This window comes from Notolepis coatsorum (assembly GCF_963971535.1).
Source record: "Notolepis coatsorum genome assembly, chromosome: 6".
NCBI classification, from domain to species: Eukaryota; Metazoa; Chordata; class Actinopteri; order Aulopiformes; family Paralepididae; genus Notolepis; species Notolepis coatsorum.
In genome coordinates this window covers 171,705,115-171,728,110 of record NC_140170.1, presented here as the reverse complement: position 1 = coordinate 171,728,110, position 22,996 = coordinate 171,705,115, and the positions used below count along the sequence as shown (strand labels likewise).

The 22,996-nt window shown below is 45.4% G+C and overlaps 1 protein-coding gene across 2 annotated transcripts; it reads left to right on the top strand.

The window, feature by feature from the left end:
• Positions 1-728: 728 nt before the first annotated feature.
• Positions 729-21,147, top strand: slc2a10 (solute carrier family 2 member 10). Of its 2 annotated transcripts, XM_084316657.1 has the most exons (6): positions 729-807; positions 6,563-6,642; positions 8,295-9,626; positions 12,686-12,808; positions 16,480-16,615; positions 19,598-21,147. In XM_084316657.1, exons 2-6 carry the CDS (start codon positions 6,636-6,638, stop codon positions 19,698-19,700), a joined length of 1,701 nt encoding a protein of 566 aa, XP_084172783.1. In that variant the 5' UTR covers positions 729-807; positions 6,563-6,635; the 3' UTR covers positions 19,701-21,147. The 2 variants fall into 2 exon arrangements, 1 of the variants encoding a protein (XP_084172783.1); XR_014619802.1 differs by lacking the exon at positions 19,598-21,147 and having other exon boundaries at positions 8,295-9,654; positions 16,480-16,602.
• The last annotated feature ends 1,849 nt before the right edge of the window (positions 21,148-22,996 follow it).

Genomic DNA, 22,996 nt, shown 5'->3' with positions numbered 1-22,996 from the left:
AAATATATAATGATAAAATACTAATAATAATAATAAATTAAATACACTAAATCCTACTCACTAATTCGGTTTCCGTTCTTCCTGTTCCTCTGATGTATTTTACGCGTGATTATTTTCCGTAGCCTATGTTGTACAAGGCGGAAAAGACCCTTCGGCGCTAAACCAATCAGAGAGGGTCTTCGCTGTACGCGGCTAGCCAATCAGAGAGCGTCTTCGCAAACATAGGCTACGGAAAGAAAATCACGCATATTTTACCCCTCTCGTCTGTTTGCAAACAGTGTCCCCTAGTGTCCAAACAAAATATCACAACAATATTGTCGTCGTCGTCGTCGTCATCAAAAACAGAAGAGAATGAAAAGTCACTTGAGATCCTGCAGCTGCTGCTGGTTACTATGTGTAAATTAATCAAATGGACATTGACACATACGTTGTTGTTTTCGTATGTAATTTACGTGGACACGAAGTATGTTTTTTATAGTATGAAAGAGAGAACGGGAGAGAGAGAAAGAAAGAAAAAGAGAATAATACAAATAAAAATAATTCTCCCCATCAGTGTTTGTAATGTAATGTAGCTTATTTACCTACTATGCCTAGTTTTATATTTACTATTAGATACTTAAAAAGGGAAAATGGACATAACTAAACGTGGGATCTTCCTCCGGAATGTTGCTGGGATAGTTGTCGGCCTCTGGCGTCAATCTACCCAAATAAGTTTTCCTTCGTTTGCAATTTGAGACGCCGCTGCCACGTAGCGTCAACTTCCCGATGGCAAAAGGATCTGCAGCATCAAATTGCTTCAAGAACATGGTACGTTGATTGACGTTGTTTTTACGACTCAAAGTCCGAGTCTGAGCAATAGCAATAACGTTGTTATTGACGTTAATAACATAACGGTTGTCTTCAATTGGACCCGTTATGTTTAACGATTTTCTTTGTCCAAGATGATGTGACCTGTGCATGGATAATGAGAATAGGCGATCAATAATTAACACCAAAAAAGGTATAGTCTACAGGTAGAGTATACATTCAAAGGTTTTCATTGAACTACTTTTAAATATGCATCAGTTTGCGGCAGATAAAAGAGAAAGCCCATTTAAAAAGGGATGCCACCATTTTAAGAATTATATGTTCTTCCTGTGCCCCAGGACAGTTCAGTCAGTGTGTTCTACCTGTGCCCCAGGACAGTTCAGTCAGTATGTTCTTCCTGTGCCCCAGGACAGTTCAGTCAGTATGTTCTTCCTGTGCCCCAGGACAGTTCAGTCAGTATGTTCTTCCTGTGCTCCAGGACAGTTCAGTCAGTGTGTTCTTCCTGTGCCCCAGGACAGTTCAGTCAGTATGTTCTAGCTGTGCCCCAGGACAGTTCAGTCAGTATGTTCTTCCTGTGCCCCAGGACAGTTCAGTCAGTATGTTCTTCCTGTGCCCCAGGACAGTTCAGTCAGTATGTTCTAGCTGTGCCCCAGGACAGTTCAGTCAGTATGTTCTTCCTGTGCCCCAGGACAGTTCAGTCAGTATGTTCTTCCTGTGCCCCAGGACAGTTCAGTCAGTATGTTCTTCCTGTGCCCCCCCCCCCCCCAGGGTCCCCCATTTTCAATTCATCGTAACATGACATACAGACAGTACTGCTACAGATACATTTATGACATACCAGATTTGCAAATACAGTACTGTTTGTGATACGAAAAGAGTCCAGAAAAGAAGTATATACATTTGACGTAGAAACTGTACATTGGAGGAGGTTGGGTAGGTGGGGGGAGGGGGGGGGGGCTTGGGTGGGTGGGGGACACTGTACAACTGTACAAGCAACACTGTACATTGGAATATTGACAAGACCATACTTGGTCATTTTTACTGTACATTGGAGGGGGTTGTGTTAGGACATTTACATGGGCCAGTTTCGAATTGCAGTCTCCCGTAGGTGTTTTTTGAGAGTGTTTTTGAAAGTGGGTAGTGATTCACATTCCTTTACAGCTTTGGGTAGTGCGTTCCACATTGATGTGGCATAATTGCGAAACGTGTTTAGTCCCTTGTTTGAGCCGAATCTGGGTTCAGTCAGTATGTTCTTCCTGTGCCCCAGGACAGTTCAGTCAGTATGTTCTTCCTGTGCCCCAGGACAGTTCAGTCAGTGTGTTCTTCCTGTGCCCCAGGACAGTTCAGTCAGTATGTTCTTCCTGTGCCCCAGGACAGTTCAGTCAGTATGTTCTTCCTGTGCCCCAGGACAGTTCAGTCAGTATGTTCTTCCTGTGCCCCAGGACAGTTCAGTCAGTATGTTCTTCCTGTGCTCCAGGACAGTTCAGTCAGTATGTTCTTCCTGTGCCCCAGGACAGTTCAGTCAGTATGTTCTTCCTGTGCCCCAGGACAGTTCAGTCAGTATGTTCTTACAGTGCCCCAGGACAGTTCAGTCAGTGTGTTCTTCCTGTGCTCCAGGACAGTTCAGTCAGTATGTTCTTCCTGTGCCCCAGGACAGTTCAGTCAGTATGTTCTTCCTGTGCCCCAGGACAGTTCAGTCAGTATGTTCTTACAGTGCCCCAGGACAGTTCAGTCAGTGTGTTCTTCCTGTGCTCCAGGACAGTTCAGTCAGTATGTTCTTCCTGTGCTCCAGGACAGTTCAGTCAGTATGTTCTTCCTGTGCCCCAGGACAGTTCAGTCAGTATGTTCTTCCTGTGCCCCAGGACAGTTCAGTCAGTGTGTTCTTCCTGTGCCCCAGGACAGTTCAGTCAGTATGTTCTTCCTGTGCCCCAGGACAGTTCAGTCAGTATGTTCTTCCTGTGCCCCAGGACAGTTCAGTCAGTATGTTCTTCCTGTGCCCCAGGACAGTTCAGTCAGTATGTTCTTCCTGTGCCCCAGGACAGTTCAGTCAGTATGTTCTTCCTGTGCCCCAGGACAGTTCAGTCAGTGTGTTCTTCCTGTGCCCCAGGACAGTTCAGTCAGTATGTTCTTCCTGTGCCCCAGGACAGTTCAGTCAGTATGTTCTTCCTGTGCCCCAGGACAGTTCAGTCAGTATGTTCTTCCTGTGCCCCAGGACAGTTCAGTCAGTATGTTCTTCCTGTGCCCCAGGACAGTTCAGTCAGTATGTTCTTCCTGTGCCCCAGGACAGTTCAGTCAGTATGTTCTTCCTGTGCCCCAGGACAGTTCAGTCAGTATGTTCTTCCTGTGCCCCAGGACAGTTCAGTCAGTGTGTTCTTCCTGTGCCCCAGGACAGTTCAGTCAGTGTGTTCTTCCTGTGCCCCAGGACAGTTCAGTCAGTGTGTTCTTCCTGTGCCCCAGGACAGTTCAGTCAGTGTGTTCTTCCTGTGCCCCAGGACAGTTCAGTCAGTGTGTTCTTCCTGTGCCCCAGGACAGTTCAGTCAGTGTGTTCTTCCTGTGCTCAAGGACAGTTCAGTCAGTATGTTCTTCCTGTGCCCCAGGACAGTTCAGTCAGTATTTGTGAACACGCACCACTCTCCCCTAAAGCTAGAAATTAGCAAGAACCTTCCAATCAGTGATGTAACTGGGATGTAGAATTTGGAGCTGCTCCATAGACAATGAATGAGGTTCTGGCTTTATGAGGCCATCAAATGGTTGATTCTAGAATATAAATCTAATTTGGGTATAAGAGGTCACACAAACATTTATAATTTAATCAGTGGAGTTTAATCATCCAGGATCCACGGATAGGCTCATGTCGGGTCACAAAACACTGCGAGACAAGTTGCAGTTTAACTGAAGTACAAATCTCCTGTCTGTCTAGATGACTGATAAAAACATGGATTATTTTTTTATTTGCTTCACTGAAAGTAAAATCAGGTGAAGGCATGAGGTAAGATGACAACAAGTGATGTTAATATGATGAATCCTTACAGGAACAATCAAGGCAGTTCATTTTCGGTTAACGTTAGCTAGATGTGGTGAACAACATGTAACACTAATGTTATTAAATAACGTTACAGCAGCTTGTGCGACCCCTTGGGTAATGTGATTGTGGCTAGGATGTGGCTAACGTTGTTGTTGATTTTCCCGGGTTTCACTTTTTGTGGTTTGTAACATAGCCGATTTACTGGATTTGTCTTGAGATATTATGAATTGGGATTTAGGAATGAAGACGAGCACTTCTCCTTGTTGTTGACTTTGTTTACCTTACACGTGGTTGGTTGCTATTGAGATGCCGTCCCCATCATCAGCCGCACCTGCTGCCTATGGTGCCGAGGAACAGGAGGTTTCTCTCCTCCACGCCGCCTGTGGTGCTTTTTTTCCTATTGCTTGGTTTTAGTGAGTCCTTCCTCATCTTCATTGAGGAAAGTCTGGGAGCGTTGTCGCATATGTGGATTTTATGGTGGTTTTTGTTCTGGTTCTATTGTGATGTTTCTTCTTGATTTGTAAAGCCCACAGGGGCAATTCCATGTGATTTCGGGCTTTACAAATTTTGATTTGATTTGATACTTCAGAAGGACACAATAGACAAGAGAACAAAGATTCTATCAAGGTGTCAAGTCTGGAGTTGCTCCATCTGGAGTGGACCCATTCTGTTGATGCACACATTATCATATTTTATGGGAAGCTCCAATTAGTATTTTGAGTTTAATTTATTATCTTCAAAATAGTTTTTTTTTCTTCTTTTCTTTTAAATTTTTTATTTTCAATAAAAAAAAATCAACAACAAACACTACATTGACACCAACAATAACAACAATAATGACAAGACAACAAAAACAACAAACACAGACCCAAAACCAGAGTAATAATAAAAATAAAAAAATACAGATAACCAAATACAAAATATACCCAGACCCCTCCCTCACTATTCTGTCATCTACCCCCCCCCCCCCCCCCCCCCCATATCAACCATGCTCCCCCCTTCTAATCCATATATTGATCCGTCAACCATAAGGGTTGGCTTCACATACTTACCATCTAAAATTAGCAATTTCTTTTTCTATAAACAGTGAACCAGAAAATCTATCCTGTCATCAAAAAAAGTCCCCCTGGGTGCTGGCGGCGCTCTGTGTGCTTTATCAATAAAATCTAATATGAGAGCCAGCAGGTTACGATTATAGTAGATTCATTCAGCTAAAACGGGACCCATGAGGTATAAAAGGTTCTCTCATGATGGAACACTATTACCCATGAGGTATAAAAGGTTCTCTCATGATCATGGAACACTATTACCCATGAGGTATAAAAGGTTCTCTCATGATCATGGAACACTATTACCCATGAGGTATAAAATGTTCTCTCATGATCATGGAACACTATTACCCATGAGGTATAAAAGGTTCTCTCATGATCATGGAACTGTGAGATTGTGGTCTGGAACACAGCCCAATTGCTGAATACACAGGAGAGGAGATAGGAGCGGTTTCAAGGGTGTTTAATGAAATGAGCAACACAGGAATTGGGGGGAATAGAACGGGGTTATGTATGTTCTGTCTTGTGGCTGCCGTGGCGGCAGCGAGCGAGCAAGTGGTCCTTGTTCTTGTCTTGGGAGCTGCTGGGCTGCAGCGGGTGAGCAAGTGTTCCTCTTCGGGGACAGGAAACGTCCAGGCAGGGACGGCGGTCCTTTGGGGCACAGGAGAGAACAGGTTAGAGTAGGCAATACAAGGATGGAATCCAGCAGAGCTTTAGGCAGAGACGTCGTACCTGGGTAGTGGTAATTAATACCACGACGGCTTCTGGTCAGCGTCGAGGAGTAGAAGTAGGCATTCCATCAGGGGAGGTTTGAGTGCAGCTGTGAAGAGTGAGGTGCCTGACCACGTGTGAATTAGGGGGATGGAGTGCAGTTGGGCTAGGTGGCGTGAAGTTAAGTGATGCTGGACGTATAAGGGTAAAGGGAGGGGTGGATGGAGAAGGAGAGGATGAGGAGGAGTGTGTAGTGGATGGAGAGGGGGATGAAGAGGAGCGTGTGGAGAACGTGAGGGGAAAAGGAGGGGGAGTGAAGTATGCCCGTGCTGTGATTATGACAGGAACACTATTACCCATGAGGTATAAAAGGTTCTCTCATGATCATGGAACACTATTACCCATGAGGTATAAAAGGTTCTCTCATGATCATGGAACACTATTACCCATGAGCATGAGGTATAAAAGGTTCTCTCATGATCATGGAACACTATTACCCATGAGGTATAAAAGGTTCTCTCATGATCATGGAACACTATTACCCATGAGGTATAAAAGGTTCTCTCATGATCATGGAACACTATTACCCATGAGGTATAAAAGGTTCTCTCATGATCATGGAACACCATGAGGTTTATAAAAAAAACAAAAAAGGAAAACCTTCTCTCACAAGGTAGAAATGGTTCTCTCATGATGGAACACTTTTACCCATGAGGTAATAAAATACAGCTGATAAAGACGTCTGTTGCTATACAGAGCGCTGCTTTTTGTCATGTCGATCTCAAGAGGTCTTCCTAATGAAATCATGGCAATCAACAAGAGCGTTGTCATGGCTACAGGTCTGCGAGGGGCTCTTGTCCGCGAGACACAGCAGGACACAAGGCTCCTCTTGGGTCTTCGCGAGGCGAGGGAATTGTAATTGTGCCTCAACAGTTGTTGTAAAATGTTATTTTATACTTGTGTTCCGCAGGGGGTGTTTGGTGCTCAAGCTGCTCCTTTGTACCCCAACTGAAGTGTGCACAGGTGGTGGATATGGAAAATAGATGATGGGTAAGTTATTTTTCAAATGAATTAATTAAATGAAATGAGGTTAAAATTCTACATCTGTGTCATACTAATCAATGTAACTGTAAGTACAAATTGCTTTACTGTGATGCAATGTATTTTGTGCATGAAACATTATTTGCATCTGCAAATAACAAAACGTTTTCACGTATCAGTCAAGCTAAAATACCCATAATGTGAATTGTATAGTTTTGCCAGCTATAAAAGGGAACTGCTATCACAGGAACCATTGGCAGTGATGCTGAGATTTAGGAGGATTAATTTAGAGTTTTGCTGGTTCATTAGCATTTTATGTCAGTGGATTCTGCACATCAAAGACCCACACCAGGCACAGCTTGCTGCAGACCGCTGGAAATAAATCTGTATCGTTCCGTTTCATATATTTTGAATACTGTTTTCCACTGAACCTCTATTTAACAGTATGCCTCTGACTGACGCATATACACTGATGATTCATGGACAAAGGTGCAAAGGGGAACTATTCCCAGTTTAAGAATTGATATATGTTATTCCTCTGGTCTAAGACAGTCCAAAAACATTAGTGAACATGAACAACTCTCCAAAATCCAAAAACGAGAGTGCTAAAATTCAAATCTATAACGTCATCATTTATAGTCTGCTTCATAGACGATGAATATGGAGAGATGTTATAAATTATACTGAGAGCACCCAGGAGTTCTGAGTTCTGAGTATATGGGTAAATTTTCTGTTTCAGAACTAAGACACTACTACAGAATAAAGCCCATTTGGGTATAACAACTCAGTCTCCTATTCAATATACCTGATGACATCACAAGTTTGAGTCTTCTGTGGTTTCCTGCTTTGGGAGAGAGTAGCTCATGTTCACAAATATAATATTGACTGATCGTTCCTGGGTCATGGAAATAACATATTGGAATCCTTAATTTGGGAGGTGTTCCCCTGGCAATGTAGATGGGGTTTAATTTAAGCTATTATGATGCTCTAAACCTCCTCTGGCTGTAATTACTGCCAAAATTTGCCCAAAACGTTGCCAGTGTACTGTAGTACCATGGTATTTACTAGGGATGTCCGATATTATCGGCCGACCGATATTATCGGCCGATATCGGCAGTAAAATGTGATATCGGAAAATATCGGTATCGGTAAAAAAAATAAATAAAACAATAACATTTTTTTTTTTTTTTTTTTTTTTTTTAACATTTATTTAACCTTTATTTACCCAGGCAAGCAAGTAAGAACCAATTCTTATTTTATTTATTGTCAAAAGTATGCATGTTGGTTTAATTCAACAACAAGAGATATGTAATGTTAATTTTTACTTTTTTAATTATATTTTGCACAGATAATGCTTACATTTAGAAAGCCTTTTGAATGCATCCAGTGAAATTATTAGTTACCTGAAATTATTCAGTTTTTTTGGGGGGAAACCCTGCATATATCGGTATCGGTTGATATCGGTATCGGTATCGGTATCGAAATTAAGAGTTGGACAATATCGGAATATCGGTATCGGTAAAAAAGCCAATATCGAGCATCCCTAGTATTTACTGTGGTATTCTTTCTACTTCTTCAATAACCTGTTGGCTGTCGCTCAAAAGGTAAACTGTGTACCGTTTAAGCCTCTGCTCATATCCGACTGCTGCCTCTTCTCCTAGGCTGCTCCATCCTGCTGCTGTCCAGTGTGGTGTCCACGCTCGGTGGCCTGGTCTTCGGCTACGAGCTGGGGATCATCTCCGGGGCCCTGCTGCAGCTCCAGGCTGAGTTCAGCCTCTCCTGCGCCGAGCAGGAGGCCGTGGTCAGCGCCCTGCTGGTGGGAGCCCTGCTGGCCTCCCTGGTGGGCGGCTGCCTGATCGACCGGCACGGCCGCAGAAACGCCATCCTCCTCGGCAACGTCCTGATCCTGGCCGGCAGCCTGGTGCTCCTCTGCGGCTCCTACCTGGCGCTGGTGGTGGTGGGCAGGATGACCGTGGGCTTCGCCATGTGCATCTCCTCCATGTCCTGCTGCATCCTGGTGTCCGAGATGGTCGCCCCCAAGCGCAGGGGCTTTCTGGTGACGCTGTATGAAGCCGGCATCACCGTGGGCATCCTGGCGGCCTACGCCGTGAACTACGTCCTGTCCGACGTCGACGGAGGGTGGAAATACATGTTTGGATTAGCCATAGTACCTACATTGGTCCAGTTGATTTCTATTTGGTTTCTTCCGTCCAACTCGGGAGAGTCGTCGAGCCGAATGGAATGCGTTCGGACCGGAAGAGGCCTCTTGAGCTTAATCGAAAACCAAGAAGTAGACGTGGAGCCCGAACGCAGCTCCCAGAGGCTCGAGAAGAACACACAGTACAACATCACGCACCTCTTTCAGCGCAAAGACAACATGAGGACCAGAACCGCCATCGGGCTCGGCTTGGTGATCTTCCAGCAGTTCACGGGTCAACCCAACGTTCTGTTCTACGCCTCCACCATCTTCCACTCGGTGGGGTTCCGGAGCAACGCCACGGCTGTGTTGGCGTCCGTGGGCCTGGGGGCGGTGAAGGTCATCGCCACCTTGGTCTCCATGGTGTTTGCCGACAGGGTGGGCAGGAGGCCTCTCCTCATCAGCGGATGCTCCGTGATGGCGGTGTGCTCGGCGACCATCGGCCTTCTCGGCGGACATTTGGCGCTCGACGCCAAGAAGCCGTGCGGTTCTGAGCACTTGTTCGGCAACACGACATCCTTGTCTCATGTAACCCTTGGCAACGGGTCGCTCTTTGAACTGTCTCTGGGTGAAAGTCACAGACTCCTAGATGAGACTGTTGTCGGGGAGCTCCAGTTTGGAACCTCCAGGCCTGCAGTGCTGGCCCCGCCCCCCACACCGCTAGCCACGCCCACAGCAATGGCCCCGCCCACCACTCTGGCCCCGCCTCCAGGCGAACACGGCGGAGTAGGGAACTGGATCGTTCTCATTTGCATGATGGGCGTCGTCGGCGCGTACTCTGTGGGATTTGGACCAAGTTTGTATTTTCAGTTGAACCGTGGGGGGTATGTCTGAGAGCTCATATTGCTTACTTCCTGTGGCAATACATTATCAATAAATTGATCTCAGTCAATCATGCTGCATTAACATGTGCGGTTAAAGGGACACTTTACCAAAAAAACAATGTTAATTTATTTTGCACATAATCTCACACACATCCAAAAACTCTAAACAGTTCTGCACACAGTTATTGAGTTTGAATATGGCCACCAGTGATGCCATCGGGGACATTGGATCCTTGTGTTGTGTTAATTATAACTCCATGAAATGATAAGAAATAGCACTACCTTGTCTTATGGTGTCTGCTACATTATCATTTCACTGAGCTGTAATTAACACAACACGGAGGATTCAATGTCAATGATGACATCACTGGTGGCCATCTGTCAAACATGCAAAAGTGTTTAGTTTTGTCTTTGGATGTGTGTGAGTGAGTGAGAGAGAATATGTGCAAAATAAATCAGCATTGGTTTTTTTGGCCCCTTTTAAGTTAAGCAACTCGTTAGATAGTTTTGCTGGTGTTAACACATTCCTGGCCAACCACGTGATTGGGAGCAGACGCTTGACGGCCAACCACGTATATATACGTGTTTAACTCGCTATTTCTTTTATTGGCTATTGCCATTCATAATTCATTGAGACACCTTGTGCATACTGTTCTGAGTGTGTCTGCGATTGAGTCAATACCGCCCCCTAACGCATTGTGGCAGCAACTGCACTACATTAGAAACACTGTGGTTTGTTATCTGGGCCGAGCTGAGACGTGTGGGCGGGGTTTAAATACTCCGTTATGCCTAACTTTGACAATAAATAAAAGAATAATTTGTTCTTACTTGCTTGCCTGGGTAAATAAAGGTTAAAAATAAATGTAAAAAAAAGAATAAACTTTTTTTTATTTTTTTTGAAAACCGATACCGATATTTTCCTATATCACATTTTTATGCCAATATCGGCCGATAATATCGGTAGGCCGATAATATTGGACATCCCTAGTGTTTAGTGGATTCCACTAAAACGCTATTATCGCGTCTTTTCCTGGGATTACGAAGAATCACCAAAACTATACTCATATTCAAAACGGTATAAAACGGAAATGTTCGGATGAAAAAACAATTTGTTTCATGCATGTTGACTGGAAGAAACTCACTGACAATCGACGGGTGTATTAGACCCATAGCTATAATATAAGATGTTTTTTTTGCACTCGCAAGTGAACAAAGCGCCCCATGTTACTTACAGCACTGGCGTTCTATACAGAAGGTAAACAGCGACCCCTGGCCGTGAATGTGTTAATGGTGCACTATGCAGTCGGGCAGAGACACTTGAAACTCTGAAGTGAACAAATTCTACTGAATAAACAAACTTCTCTCAGGAGAATGGAGTCAATAGAACACTGTTTGAAGCTAGAGAACTACCGGAAAACCTACCCTTTTGTTGTTGTTTACAATGGCAGGGCCCACAAATTTGGCCCACATTTACTAATCCAAGAAGTATCTTCTAGACTTAAATTTGGTTCACAGTGCCTCCAATTGATCTAGCTTTGATTTATATGCTATAAAAGAATTCTATAGAATAATTAGCCAATATGTGTATAGTAACTTAACCGGAGGCTTTGCAAATGTAAACAAATCTCTCTCCCCAAACTGCGTAGTGCACCTTTAAAAAGTCAACTCAAACCCCACTCAAGATGTCACCTGCGTTTGGCAGGTTGGCCTAGAGAGGACATCCTTAGCCCTGATAGGAGGATGTATTCCAGCTCACAGCTGCTGACTGGAGGGTGGCTGGTGCCCACCATCTCTGCCAAAAGTGCCCTTGGGCAAGGCACTGAATCCCTAACTTCTCCAGTTAGCACAGTTGTGCTGTGGGCAACCCGGTACTCTGACCTGTATATATGTGTAGTATGTGTTATGAGCTGTGTGTGTGTGTGTGTATATTATATATAAAAGAGGGATATTCAGAAACACACAATCCAAATAATGTTACCTTGTGTCACATAGCCCCGCGATGTATACATGTATATATGTATAGGTATATGTAGGGGTGGACGGTATAAACGGTATGAATTTGCTCTACGGTATGGATTTTGACTATACCGTGTAACCGGTAGAGCAGCTCTAAAATAGCAATGACGTCATGTAACCACAGCGCGACTATTTCAATCGCATTTGCCCCTAAAAATAGATAGAATTAGTCATAGATAATAGATATGTGCAAACTGGAAAAAGTTATTTAGGAGGCTTCGCGCAGTGGGCGTGTCAACACGCAATTGTCATATCATAATAAACACATATCACCGCGGCGCGACGGCTGCAGCGGGAGGACGGCTGCAGCAGTGGATTTGCGAATAGCATGCAGCTGCAGAGCCGCAGAGCCAGGGGCGCTTTCAGGTCTGGTCACAGGCCCGCTCAACAGCGCCCCCCCACCCAACGGCTGAATTGCCAATGGCTGAATTGGAGTATTGCACAGTGCAATACTCCAATTCAGCCATTGGCAATTCAGCCGTTGGGTGGGGGGGGGGGGGGGGGGGCGCTGTTGAGCGGGCCTGTGACCAGACCTGAAAGCGCCCCTGGCTCTGCGGCTCTGCAGCTACATATGCTTCTAGCAAAATCCAGCATCCAGCCCCGCTGTTTGCAATGGGAGCAGCACGGAGTCTCAACTCGGGACTTATTTTATTTGGAATATAATGACTTTATACGCAAAAGTAGCCTAGTTTTAAGTTAAAATATTATAAATCTACATGCCTTGAGGATGTCATTCTTTATATAAAAAATTATTCGAACGGAAACACTGATACCGTGATATATACCGTTACCGTCTATGCTTCAAATTATACTGTGATATAAATTTTAGACCATACCGTCCACCCCTAGGTATATGTATACGAAACGTATGTGTCTTACAGTACATCTTATTTGCTGAATAGTATTATGAGCTTTCAGATGCACCTAGCGGTTTTTATTCTACACTAATATCATATAGACTTCACGTACGTTTTTCTTTAATAACTAGACTTGAGACACTGCTCTTCTCCTGCAGTGACGTGGCTGGTGCTGAGTGAGATCTTTCCACCGGGGGTCCGGGGGAGGGCCTTCGCCTTCGCCAACTGCTTCAACTGGGCGGCTCACCTGGTCGTCACCTTCTCTTTCTTGAACGTCATTGGTGAGTCGGCTTCGCCCCTTTTGGCCTATGGGAGTCCCTTCCATGAAGCAGTGGTTCTCACAGGGTGGGGGGCCCGGGGGTCCTCGAGGGGGTCCCCAGAACAATAGCCAATATCACTAATCATTTCTAGAAGGTAGTCTGTGATACCGGTGTTACTCTGTGTTCAGACTCCATCGAGTACATTGCTGGCCCACCTCTGTATGCTTTAAAAAAAAAAAAAAATGTATATATATAGGAATAAAACCCATTTAGTTCTCATATCAGTGCCCACATTCAAATAAAAAAACGCTAATTTGTCAAATACTCTGACGGAGTGGCTCTGTCACTGACTGCGGCAGCGCACACACATACACACAGTCCGACACGGAGTGCAGGCAGCACACACACATACACACAGTCCGACACTGAGTGCAGGCAGCACACACACATACACACAGTCCGACACTGAGTGCAGGCAGCACACACACATACACACAGTCCGACACTGAGTGCAGGCAGCACACACACATACACACAGTCCGACACTGAGTGCAGGCAGCACACACACATACACACAGTCCGACACTGAGTGCAGGCAGCACACACACATACACACAGTCCGACACGGAGTGCAGGCAGCACACACACACACACACACAGTCCGACACTGAGTGCATGCAGCACACACACATACACACAGTCCGACACTGAGTGCAGGCAGCGCACACACACACACACAGTCCAACACGGAGTGCAGGCAGCGCACACGCATACACACAGTCCAACACGGAGTGCAGGCAGCGCACACACACACACATTCCAACACGGAGTGCAGGCAGCGCACACGCAACATCCCCCCGCTCCCTTCTTTTCTAAGTATGTTTCCTTTACTGTTTCAGCAGTGTGATCAGGGGTGCTGAACGTGTGGGGTGCTGAACGTGTGATCAGGGGTGCTGAACGTGTGATCAGGGGTGCTGAACGTGTGATCAGGGGTGCTGAACGTGTGATCAAGCATGTAAATCAGACTTATAAACTGAAAGAATTATAAAGTGAACGTGCAGACAGCAGCTATTTTTAGGTTTCACTTTCATCTTAGTGTTAACTTCATGTGAAGGAGAGAAAGAAGGCTCTGAGTCTAGAGGCGACACAACATGTTACACAACGATAGCGATAGCGGAGGATTCGGATTAAACCCTGCAGCAGCGAAAGCTCGACTGGAGAGGAGCTCAGAGGACCAGTCCAGTCCGCGTGAATACTTTACCCAAGGCAGTTGTCCTTCCGCGTTCGGTTTGCGCACCCTGATTGGCCTCTCAGCGCCCAACTCTACGTTATTTATATTGATGTGATGCCGATTGATATGAATAGCGCGTTACAATACGTTATGTATATTGATGTGATGTCGATTGATATGAAAACAATACGAGGAAATGGGCGAGGACTTGCGTTGTGGAACTGAAAGCTAGGCGCAACGCGATTGGGCGCTGAGAGGCCAATCAGGGCGCGCAAACCGAACGGGGAAGGACAACTGCCTTGGGTAAAGTATTCACGCGTCCAGACCAGCAACAGTATGTTTGACTGGAAAGGAGCTCAGAGGACCATTCCAGACCAGCAACAGTATGTTTGACTGGAGAGGAGCTCAGAGGACCAGTCCAGACCAGCAACAGTATGTTTGACTGGAGAGGAGCTCAGAGGACCAGTCCAAACCAGCAACAGTATGTTTGACTGGAGAGGAGCTCAGAGGACCAGTCCAGACCAGCAACAGTATGTTTAACTGGAGAGGAGCTCAGAGGACCAGTCCAGACCAGCAACAGTATGTTTGACTGGAGAGTAGCTCAGAGGACCAGACCAGACCAGCAACAGTATGTTTGACTGGAGAGTAGCTCAGAGGACCAGTCCAGACCAGCAACAGTATGTTTGACTGGAGAGGAGCTCAGAGGACCAGTCCAGACCAGCAACAGTATGTTTGACTGGAGAGTAGCTCAGAGGACCAGACCAGACCAGCAACAGTATGTTTGACTGGAGAGTAGCTCAGAGGACCAGACCAGACCAGCAACAGTATGTTTGACTGGAGAGTAGCTCAGAGGACCAGCCCACACCAGCAACAGTATGTTTGACTGGAGAGGAGCTCAGAGGACCAGTCCAGACCAGCAACAGTATGTTTGACTGGAGAGGAGCTCAGAGGACCAGTCCAGACCAGCAACAGTATGTTTGCGCAATGCGCTAAATAAGGCTGCAGCTACACTGGTCCGTCAATGAACAGATGGAAAAGTGATATTACTGTAGGTAGTTTATTTTTTAAATTAGAACCTAACCAACCTAACCATTCTCTCCCCCTCAGACCTGGAAAGAGTAATTCACGCCTTCATATCCTCACGCTTAGACTACTGTAACTCCCTGTACCTGGGGCTAAATAAATCCACCATAGCACGTCTACAACTCCCCCAAAACGCTGCCGCTAGACTGCTCACAGGAAGAGAGCTCACATCACCCCTGTACTTGCCTCCCTCCACTGGCTCCCGGTGCACTTTAGAATAGACTTCAAGGTCTTTTTATTGGTTTATAAAGCCCTAAATGGTAAGGCCCCTGCTTACCTAGCAGACCTCCTCACCCCCTATACCAACGCCAGGGCCCTCAGATCGGCTGATAAGGGTCTCCTAACCACCCGTAGGTCTAACTTCAAGTCTAGGGGGGGAAGTGCTTTTGCGGTCGCAGCCCCTGACCTCTGGAACAGCATCCCCATGTCCATTAAATCTGCCCCCTCCATCGAGTCTTTTAAATCAAAACTCAAAACCCACCTATATCGCCTTCCCTGACTCACTTTGACTCTTGCCGTACTTGTTGACGTGTTGTTCTCCGCCCCTCACTCTCCGACACCTCAGCGGAAACACTCATTCACGCCTTCATCACTTCCCGCCTCGACTACTGTAACGGAATCCTTCTTGGTGCCTCCAAGAAGGTTCTGGATCGCTTACAGTACGTCCAAAACTCTGCTGCGAGGGTCCTCACGCGCACCAAACCCTGGCAGCACATCACCCCCACCCTGCAAAAACTCCACTGGCTTCCCATCAACTACCGAATCCCCTACAAGATCCTCCTCCTCACCTACAAATCCCTGCACGGGTTGGCCCCTTCCTACTTGACCAACCTACTCCACCCCTACACTCCAGCACGAGGCCTCCGATCCTCCAACTCCGACCTCCTCACCATCCCCCGCACCAGGCGTTCCACACTGGGAGACCGAGCTTTCGCTGTAGCTGCCCCCAGGCTGTGGAACTCCCTCTCCCCCTCCATCCGAGGCTCTGACACCATCAACCTCTTCAAAACCCACCTAAAAACACACCTGTTCACACTTGCCTTCACGCAACACGGCCCTGCTCCCAAGTAGCCCACCCCCTGACTCTTTTCTTTTAAGCCACAGATCCTGTTGTTTTTGTTAATTTCAACCACTTCATCCAATTGGACAGCACCTTGCTTCCTTTTTTCTTTATCTTATTTGTTTTTTTTCCTGTTGTTACTATACACATATATTTTGTATCCTTTCTTTTATATAGCTTCTTTCTCCTTGTACAGTGTCCTTGAGTCTTCAAAGTGAGCCTCAGTCAGCTTGTACAGACAGGAGCTCGACCCCATTGACTTTGCATTGGTTTGTGGCTAACTAGCCGGTATGGGCTGATCGTGTGTTTTATCGACAGATATGATTGGTCTGTCTGGGACATTCCTCCTGTATGGGCTGATCGGAGTGACAGCTGTCATCTTCCTCTACTTTATGCTCCCGGAGACCAAAGGCAAATCTCTGGAGGAAATCAACAGGGAGCTCTGCAGAAACAGGTACCACCACCTCCCACCTGTTTCTATCCACTATATAAACAAACAGGTACCACCTCTTCCCACCTGTTTCTATCCTCCACTATAACAGGTACCTCTTCCCACCTGTTTCTATCCTCCACTATAACAGGTACCACCTCCCACCTGTTTCTATCCTCCACTATAACAGGTACCACCTCCCACCTGTTTCTATCCACTATAACAGGTATCACCTCCCACCTGTTTCTATCCACTATAACAGGTACCACCTCCCACCTGTTTCTATCCACTATAACAGGTACCACCTCCCACCTGTTTCTATCCTCCACTATAACAGGTACCACCTCCCACCTGTTTCTATCCACTATAACAGGTACCACCTCCCACCTGTTTCTATCCTACACTATAACAGGTACCACCTCTCACCTGTTTCTATCCACTATAACAGGTACCACCTCTCACCTGTTTCTATCCTCCACTATAACAGGTACCACCTCTCACCTGTTTCTATCCACTATAACAGGTACCACCTCTCACCTGTTTCTATCCTCCACTATAACAGGTACCTCCTCCCACCTGTTTATATCCTCCACTATAACAGGTACCTCTTCCCACCTGTTTCTATCCACTATAACAGGTACCTCCTCCCACCTGTTTCTATCCTCCACTATAACAGGTACCACCTCTCACCTGTTTCTATCCTCCACTATAACAGGTACCACCTCTCACCTGTTTATATCCTCCACTATAACACCTCTCACCTGTTTCTATCCTCCACTATAACAGGTACCACCTCTCACCTGTTTCTATCCTCCACTATAACAGGTATCACCTCCCACCTGTTTCTATCCACTATAACAGGTACCTCCTCCCACCTGTTTCTATCCACTATAACAGGTACCACCTCTCACCTGTTTCTATCCACTATAACAGGAATGTATTTTCCCAAAAACATTTTTCAACCTTAATCCTATCATTCTGTGGACGCAAAACTGACCAACGTGTTCCGTGTCGAGAGCTCGGCCGCGTCAAAATAATTGTGTCTGCAGTTCACTAGAGGTCCGCTCTCCACTGGGTGACATCATTCACAGCGGGTTACAAAGGGTTAACCTTTTCACTACCGCACTACAAAGGGTTAACCTTTTCACTAACACACTACAGAATAGGGATGCCCCGATCACGTTTTTTGCCACCAATACCGATCACCGATCGTCTTGAGCCATATCGGCCGATACCGATCCGATACCGATCGTTTTTGATTAAAAAAAATTTAAAAATTATTTTATATAATTTTTTTTATATATAAAATATATATATTATATAATTAGACTTGTACTTGTATTATCTGCGAGACATCGCCACCACACAAGTGAAAATGCTCGCTATCTGCAAATAGCTCCACTGTCTGTGTGTACTCGAGTAGCCTCCAGCTACGGCCAGGATTCTCCGGCACTGCAGCTGGACCCTAGTATTGGTATAAATCACATTCAGCAAGCCCTCAGCTCGAATACGCATCGAGTCAATGTTATAAGACATTGATATCAGGAGCTATCTGTAGCTACTGCTAGCCGGCTAGATAACGTTAAGACAACGCCTCAGTGAACTATTTAGTTTAGAGCTAACGTGAGCTAACGTGAGCTACCGAGGCAACGGAGGTAACTTATCATGCACTAGAGTAGACTATTGCTGGAGCATTTGTTGATATCAGCAGCTATCAGTAGCTAGCCAGCTAGATAACGTTAGACAATGCCTCATGTAGTCACTGGGTCATTTAGTAACGTTAGCTCGGTAGGTACTGGTAGCCAACGTTAGCTCACGTCGCATCATGCACCAGACTATAGCAGACTGCGCTCTTGTTTACATGAGTGCGGGAGGGGCTGGGGAGGAGGAGGCGGCGCCGTACGCTGCAAGCAGCTCTGTGTCTGAGAGAGAAGTCAGCAGTGACTGTGAGATCTCCGCTAAGAATTGGATCATGTTTTTCGATCGGTTTTGACGATCGGCGAAAATAAAGCATTATCACCGATCACCGATCGCATATTTATACTGATTATCGGCCGATAACGATCGGTGGCCGATCGATCGGGGCATCCCTACTACAGAAGGTTAACCCTTTCATTACCACTACAGAAGGTTAACACTTTCACTACAACACTACAAATGGTTAACCCTTTCACTACCACACTACAGAATGTTAACACTTTCACTACCACACTACAGAAGGTTAACCTGTCACTACCACACTACAGAAGGTTAACCTTTCACTACAGAAGGTTGACCCTTTCACTACCACACTATAGAAGGTTAACCTTTCACTACAGAAGGTTGACCCTTTCACTACCACACTACAGACGGTTAACCTTTCACTACCACACTACAGAAGGTTAACCTTTCACTACCACACTACAGGTTAACCCTTTCATTACCACTACAGAAGGTTAACACTTTCACTACAACACTACAAAGGGTTAACCCTTTCACTACCACACTACAGAAGGTTAACACTTTCACTACCACACTACAGAAGGTTAACCTGTCACTACCACACTACAGAAGGTTAACCTTTCACTACAGAAGGTTGACCCTTTCACTACCACACTATAGAAGGTTAACCTTTCACTACAGAAGGTTGACCCTTTCACTACCACACTACAGGTTAACCCTTTCACTACCATACTACAGACGGTTAACCTTTCACTACATAAGGTTAACCCTTTCACTACCACACTACAGACGGTTAACCTTTCACTACCACACTACAGAAGGTTAACCTTTCACTACCACACTACAGAAGGTTAACCTTTCACTACCACACTACAGAAGGTTAACGCTTTCACTACCACACTACAGAAGGTTAACTCGTTCACTACCACACTACAAAGGGTAAACGTTTTCACTACCACTACAGAAGGTTAACCGTCTGTAGTGTGGTAGTGAAAGGTTATGGTTAAAAATCTGCTGAATGCCCCTTTACATGCTATGGTTGTGTGTCTCCCTCTCTTGTAACAGGGGAGGAGGCAGCGAGGACTGCTGCAGCACCTTCAGCAGGAGAAGAGGGGTCCCCCCAGGGTACCAGAGAGTGCATATAGTCAACTCAGCATCCCAGGGATGAGCTGCTAGCAATACTGTTTTCATTCTTTTGTTTGAAAGGATTTTATTTTTCGACTGGAGGCGTTGCTCATAGGGAATTCTAAGCACATCACGAGAGCATTATAGTCATTATCATTTAGGGAGTTACTGCTATTAGATTAGATTAGATTAGATTGATTGTCATTGCAAGTACAATGAAATTAAGTTGGCATCTAACAAGAGTGCAAAGGAACAGTGTGGATTAGGGTTGTTGCACGATACTAGAAAGTATCACAATACCCAGCTGTTTAAAACTGTCCAATACTCTTTATCAGTATCGATACTTTTAGAATAATAGCCTGATGCCGTATTTCCTACGAGATTAGTGGATGCGTGAACGGAGCTGTGTGTGTGTGTGTGTGTGAGAGAGAGAGAGAGAGAGAGAGAGAGAGAGAGAGAGAGAGAGAGAGAGAGAGAGAGAGAGAGTGTGTGTGTTTGTGCGAGAGTGCACGCCTTGTGTAGTGGGCGTGTCAACAGTATCAGCTGAACAGTCACCAAAGCAGTTTTCCCCACATTGTCGGTTTGTGATTTTGCCTAAAAGCCAAACTCCACACTGAGTGTCACTCACATATAAGTTAATAACAAATATTTTATAAGGAATGTTCCATGTTCTGTTCTAATATTATATTCCAATACTTGTCCTTGTGTTTCAGGTTTTTGCCGTGGTATCATTTTAGAATCGGTATCGTGATACTTAGGCTGGTGTCTGTATCGAAGTCAGAATTTTGGTATCGTGGCGACACTAGTGTGAATATATGGAGTATATATGACAAAGCTACAGAGTATTAATGCACTATGTGGTAAATAATGTAAAGTGTGATTTCAAACCAAAATGTTATTTTCAAATGAATAATAAAGAGCCGACATCGGGCTGATACGGGGTAGGAGAGTTTCTAACACTACAGTTCCATTTGTAACACGTCAGAAACCAAAGCGAAACAAATGATTCTCTGCATTTATTGGTACATAGGTAGTCTCACGTAGCCATACCTCTCTCCAATGGCATGCTTATACCCACAGTCTCAGTCCTGGGATGCAGACTAGTACTTTACTTTCTAAACATGGTAGATTTCTCTAAAAGGAGAACATTTTGATTAAATCATTTTCATCCAATGACTCCAAACGAATGGTCTAAGTTTGTACTGTTGGGTAAAAGCAATGTATTGATTCGGTACTACAGTAGCTATCAGCACAAACTTTAGTTTAACTTTGCTGCTAAACATCGGCATCAAAACTTAAAGGAACACGCCAATATTTGGGGAAATTAACTTATCGTCTTCTCCAGAGAGAAACAAGGAGATGGATACCAGTTTCCTAAAGCTAGCTATCTTCTTGTCTCTCTGTGGAGAAGACGGTAAGCTAATTTCCCAAAATATTGGCGTGTTCCTTTAAGTGCTTCGTCAAGCTCCTACTGTATGTATCAGTCAGGTATGAGTGAATGTGTATTGTATGTGTATTGCACTGAGGATTGTGTATTTTTATATGTAGGCTTTTTTTTTGTCACTGAACATTGTTAATAAAGCATGTGATTTTACAAATGGTGTCATGCTTTGATAGCTGTTATAAATTCTAGAGGTAGGGGGCGCAAGGGAGACATTCCTGTGTTCTTGATAGTGAACAAGACACCAAATTATTGACTGTTTCTTTGCTCTGCCAATCTGTCCTCTGTCACCTTCATGTATACAAACATTAGCTACAGATATAAATAAATAGAAAAATGCTAATTATTAAAACACTAAACATGTTATCAAGCGTGTAAGTGAGACAACATTGATCAACAGCGAACGGTGGGGCTGGGCTGGGGCGCGCGGTGCTCCGGTGGCGGCGGCGGCGGTTGACCGATGGCGACGCTCTCTCACCGGCCGTCTACCCCACGGACGCGCGCTCGTCCTCGGCATCGCCATCGGTCAACCGCCGCCGCCACCGGAGCACCGCGCGCCCCAGCCCAGCCCAGCCCCACCGTTCGCTGTTGATCAATGTTGTCTCAACATGTAGTTGTTGATGCATGTAGTTACTAGTTACTGTGTGCTGTTACTGTGTGCGATTTTTTATTGGATTGTCATGACAAACCAATTCTCTAATCCAACATATATATAAAGAAACAACATACTCCAGTTAACGGTATATTTTTTTAATGATTCGTTGCGGCGTAATCAATACTTAATTGCGTTCGGGACCTCCATATTTTGGGGGTATTCATCAGACAACTCGGATCCGGGATTCGGCTCCATCAGTGGGGCAAGAACTGTGGATTTTCAGCCTCGTTCTCTGGAGCTTAAACGGAGTTTCGACTCCTGCCTAGAGTTGCGCGTCGCGGCTCATGCGCATGCGCGCGCTCGGTCAATCAGAGCGCAAAACGCCAATGCGGAAGCACTCTTGGGCTGCCTTTAATATAGACGCCTCCCGGCCACTGCCACCAAGCCTCTTCAACTTATCCAGAACGCAGCGGCCCGCCTGATCTCAAACCTCCCAAAGTCTGCCCATGTCACCCCACTTCTTAGGGACCTGCACTGGCTCCCCATTGCTGCACGATTCCGCTTCAAGGCCCTCGACCTAGAATGGTGGAATGAACTACCCACCCCAGTTAGGACAGCCGAAACCCGTCCAATCTTTCGCCGTCGACTAAAGATGCACTTCTTCAACCATTATCTGAAAAAAATAATAATAAAAAAAAAAAAATCTAACCCTAACTAACCTTACTGTCATGCACTTGTCCTAATAAACTAACCTACACTGTAGCACGCAACACTTTGATGAACATTGTTACTCAGCTGATGGAGTTGTACCCTTCCTGATGACTTGTCGTACAGAACTGAGGCCATACTTTTTGGATCCAAAGTAAAGCTGCGAAGGTCCCCAGGGCTGAAGATCCAGGCAGGAGAGTCGGTCATTGCTGGTAATGATTCTGTAGTATATTTAGGATGCACCTTGGACGAATGTCTCACAGGGGAGGCTATGGCCTTGAAAGCCCTGGCTAGGATAAGCCAAAGGACCAAATTCCTACACGTAAGTCTGAGATGTTGGATAAAAAAACACTTGTGTTTGATGTTGTCAGGTGCCCTGATCCAGAGTCATTTTGACTACGCTGCCTACTTCTGGTACAGTAGTGCACCCCAGAAAATAAAAAATACATTTCAAACTGCCCAAAACAAAATGATTAGAGTAGTGGTGAAGCTTCCTACCCGCACTCACCTGGATGTAGCCATATTTAAACAACTTAACTGGATCCCAGTGGAAAAACGGGTTATTCAAATAAAGTTGGGCCTTACCCATAAAATA

What these genes read in the sequence shown, in the direction of transcription:
- slc2a10 (XM_084316657.1), top strand. An exon ending in CTCTTTCTTGAACGTCATTG is followed by an intron (nt 12,809 to 16,479) that starts GTGAGTCGGCTT and finishes TTTTATCGACAG; the next exon opens with ATATGATTGGTCTGTCTGGG. An exon ending in AGGGAGCTCTGCAGAAACAG is followed by an intron (nt 16,616 to 19,597) that starts GTACCACCACCT and finishes CTCTTGTAACAG; the next exon opens with GGGAGGAGGCAGCGAGGACT.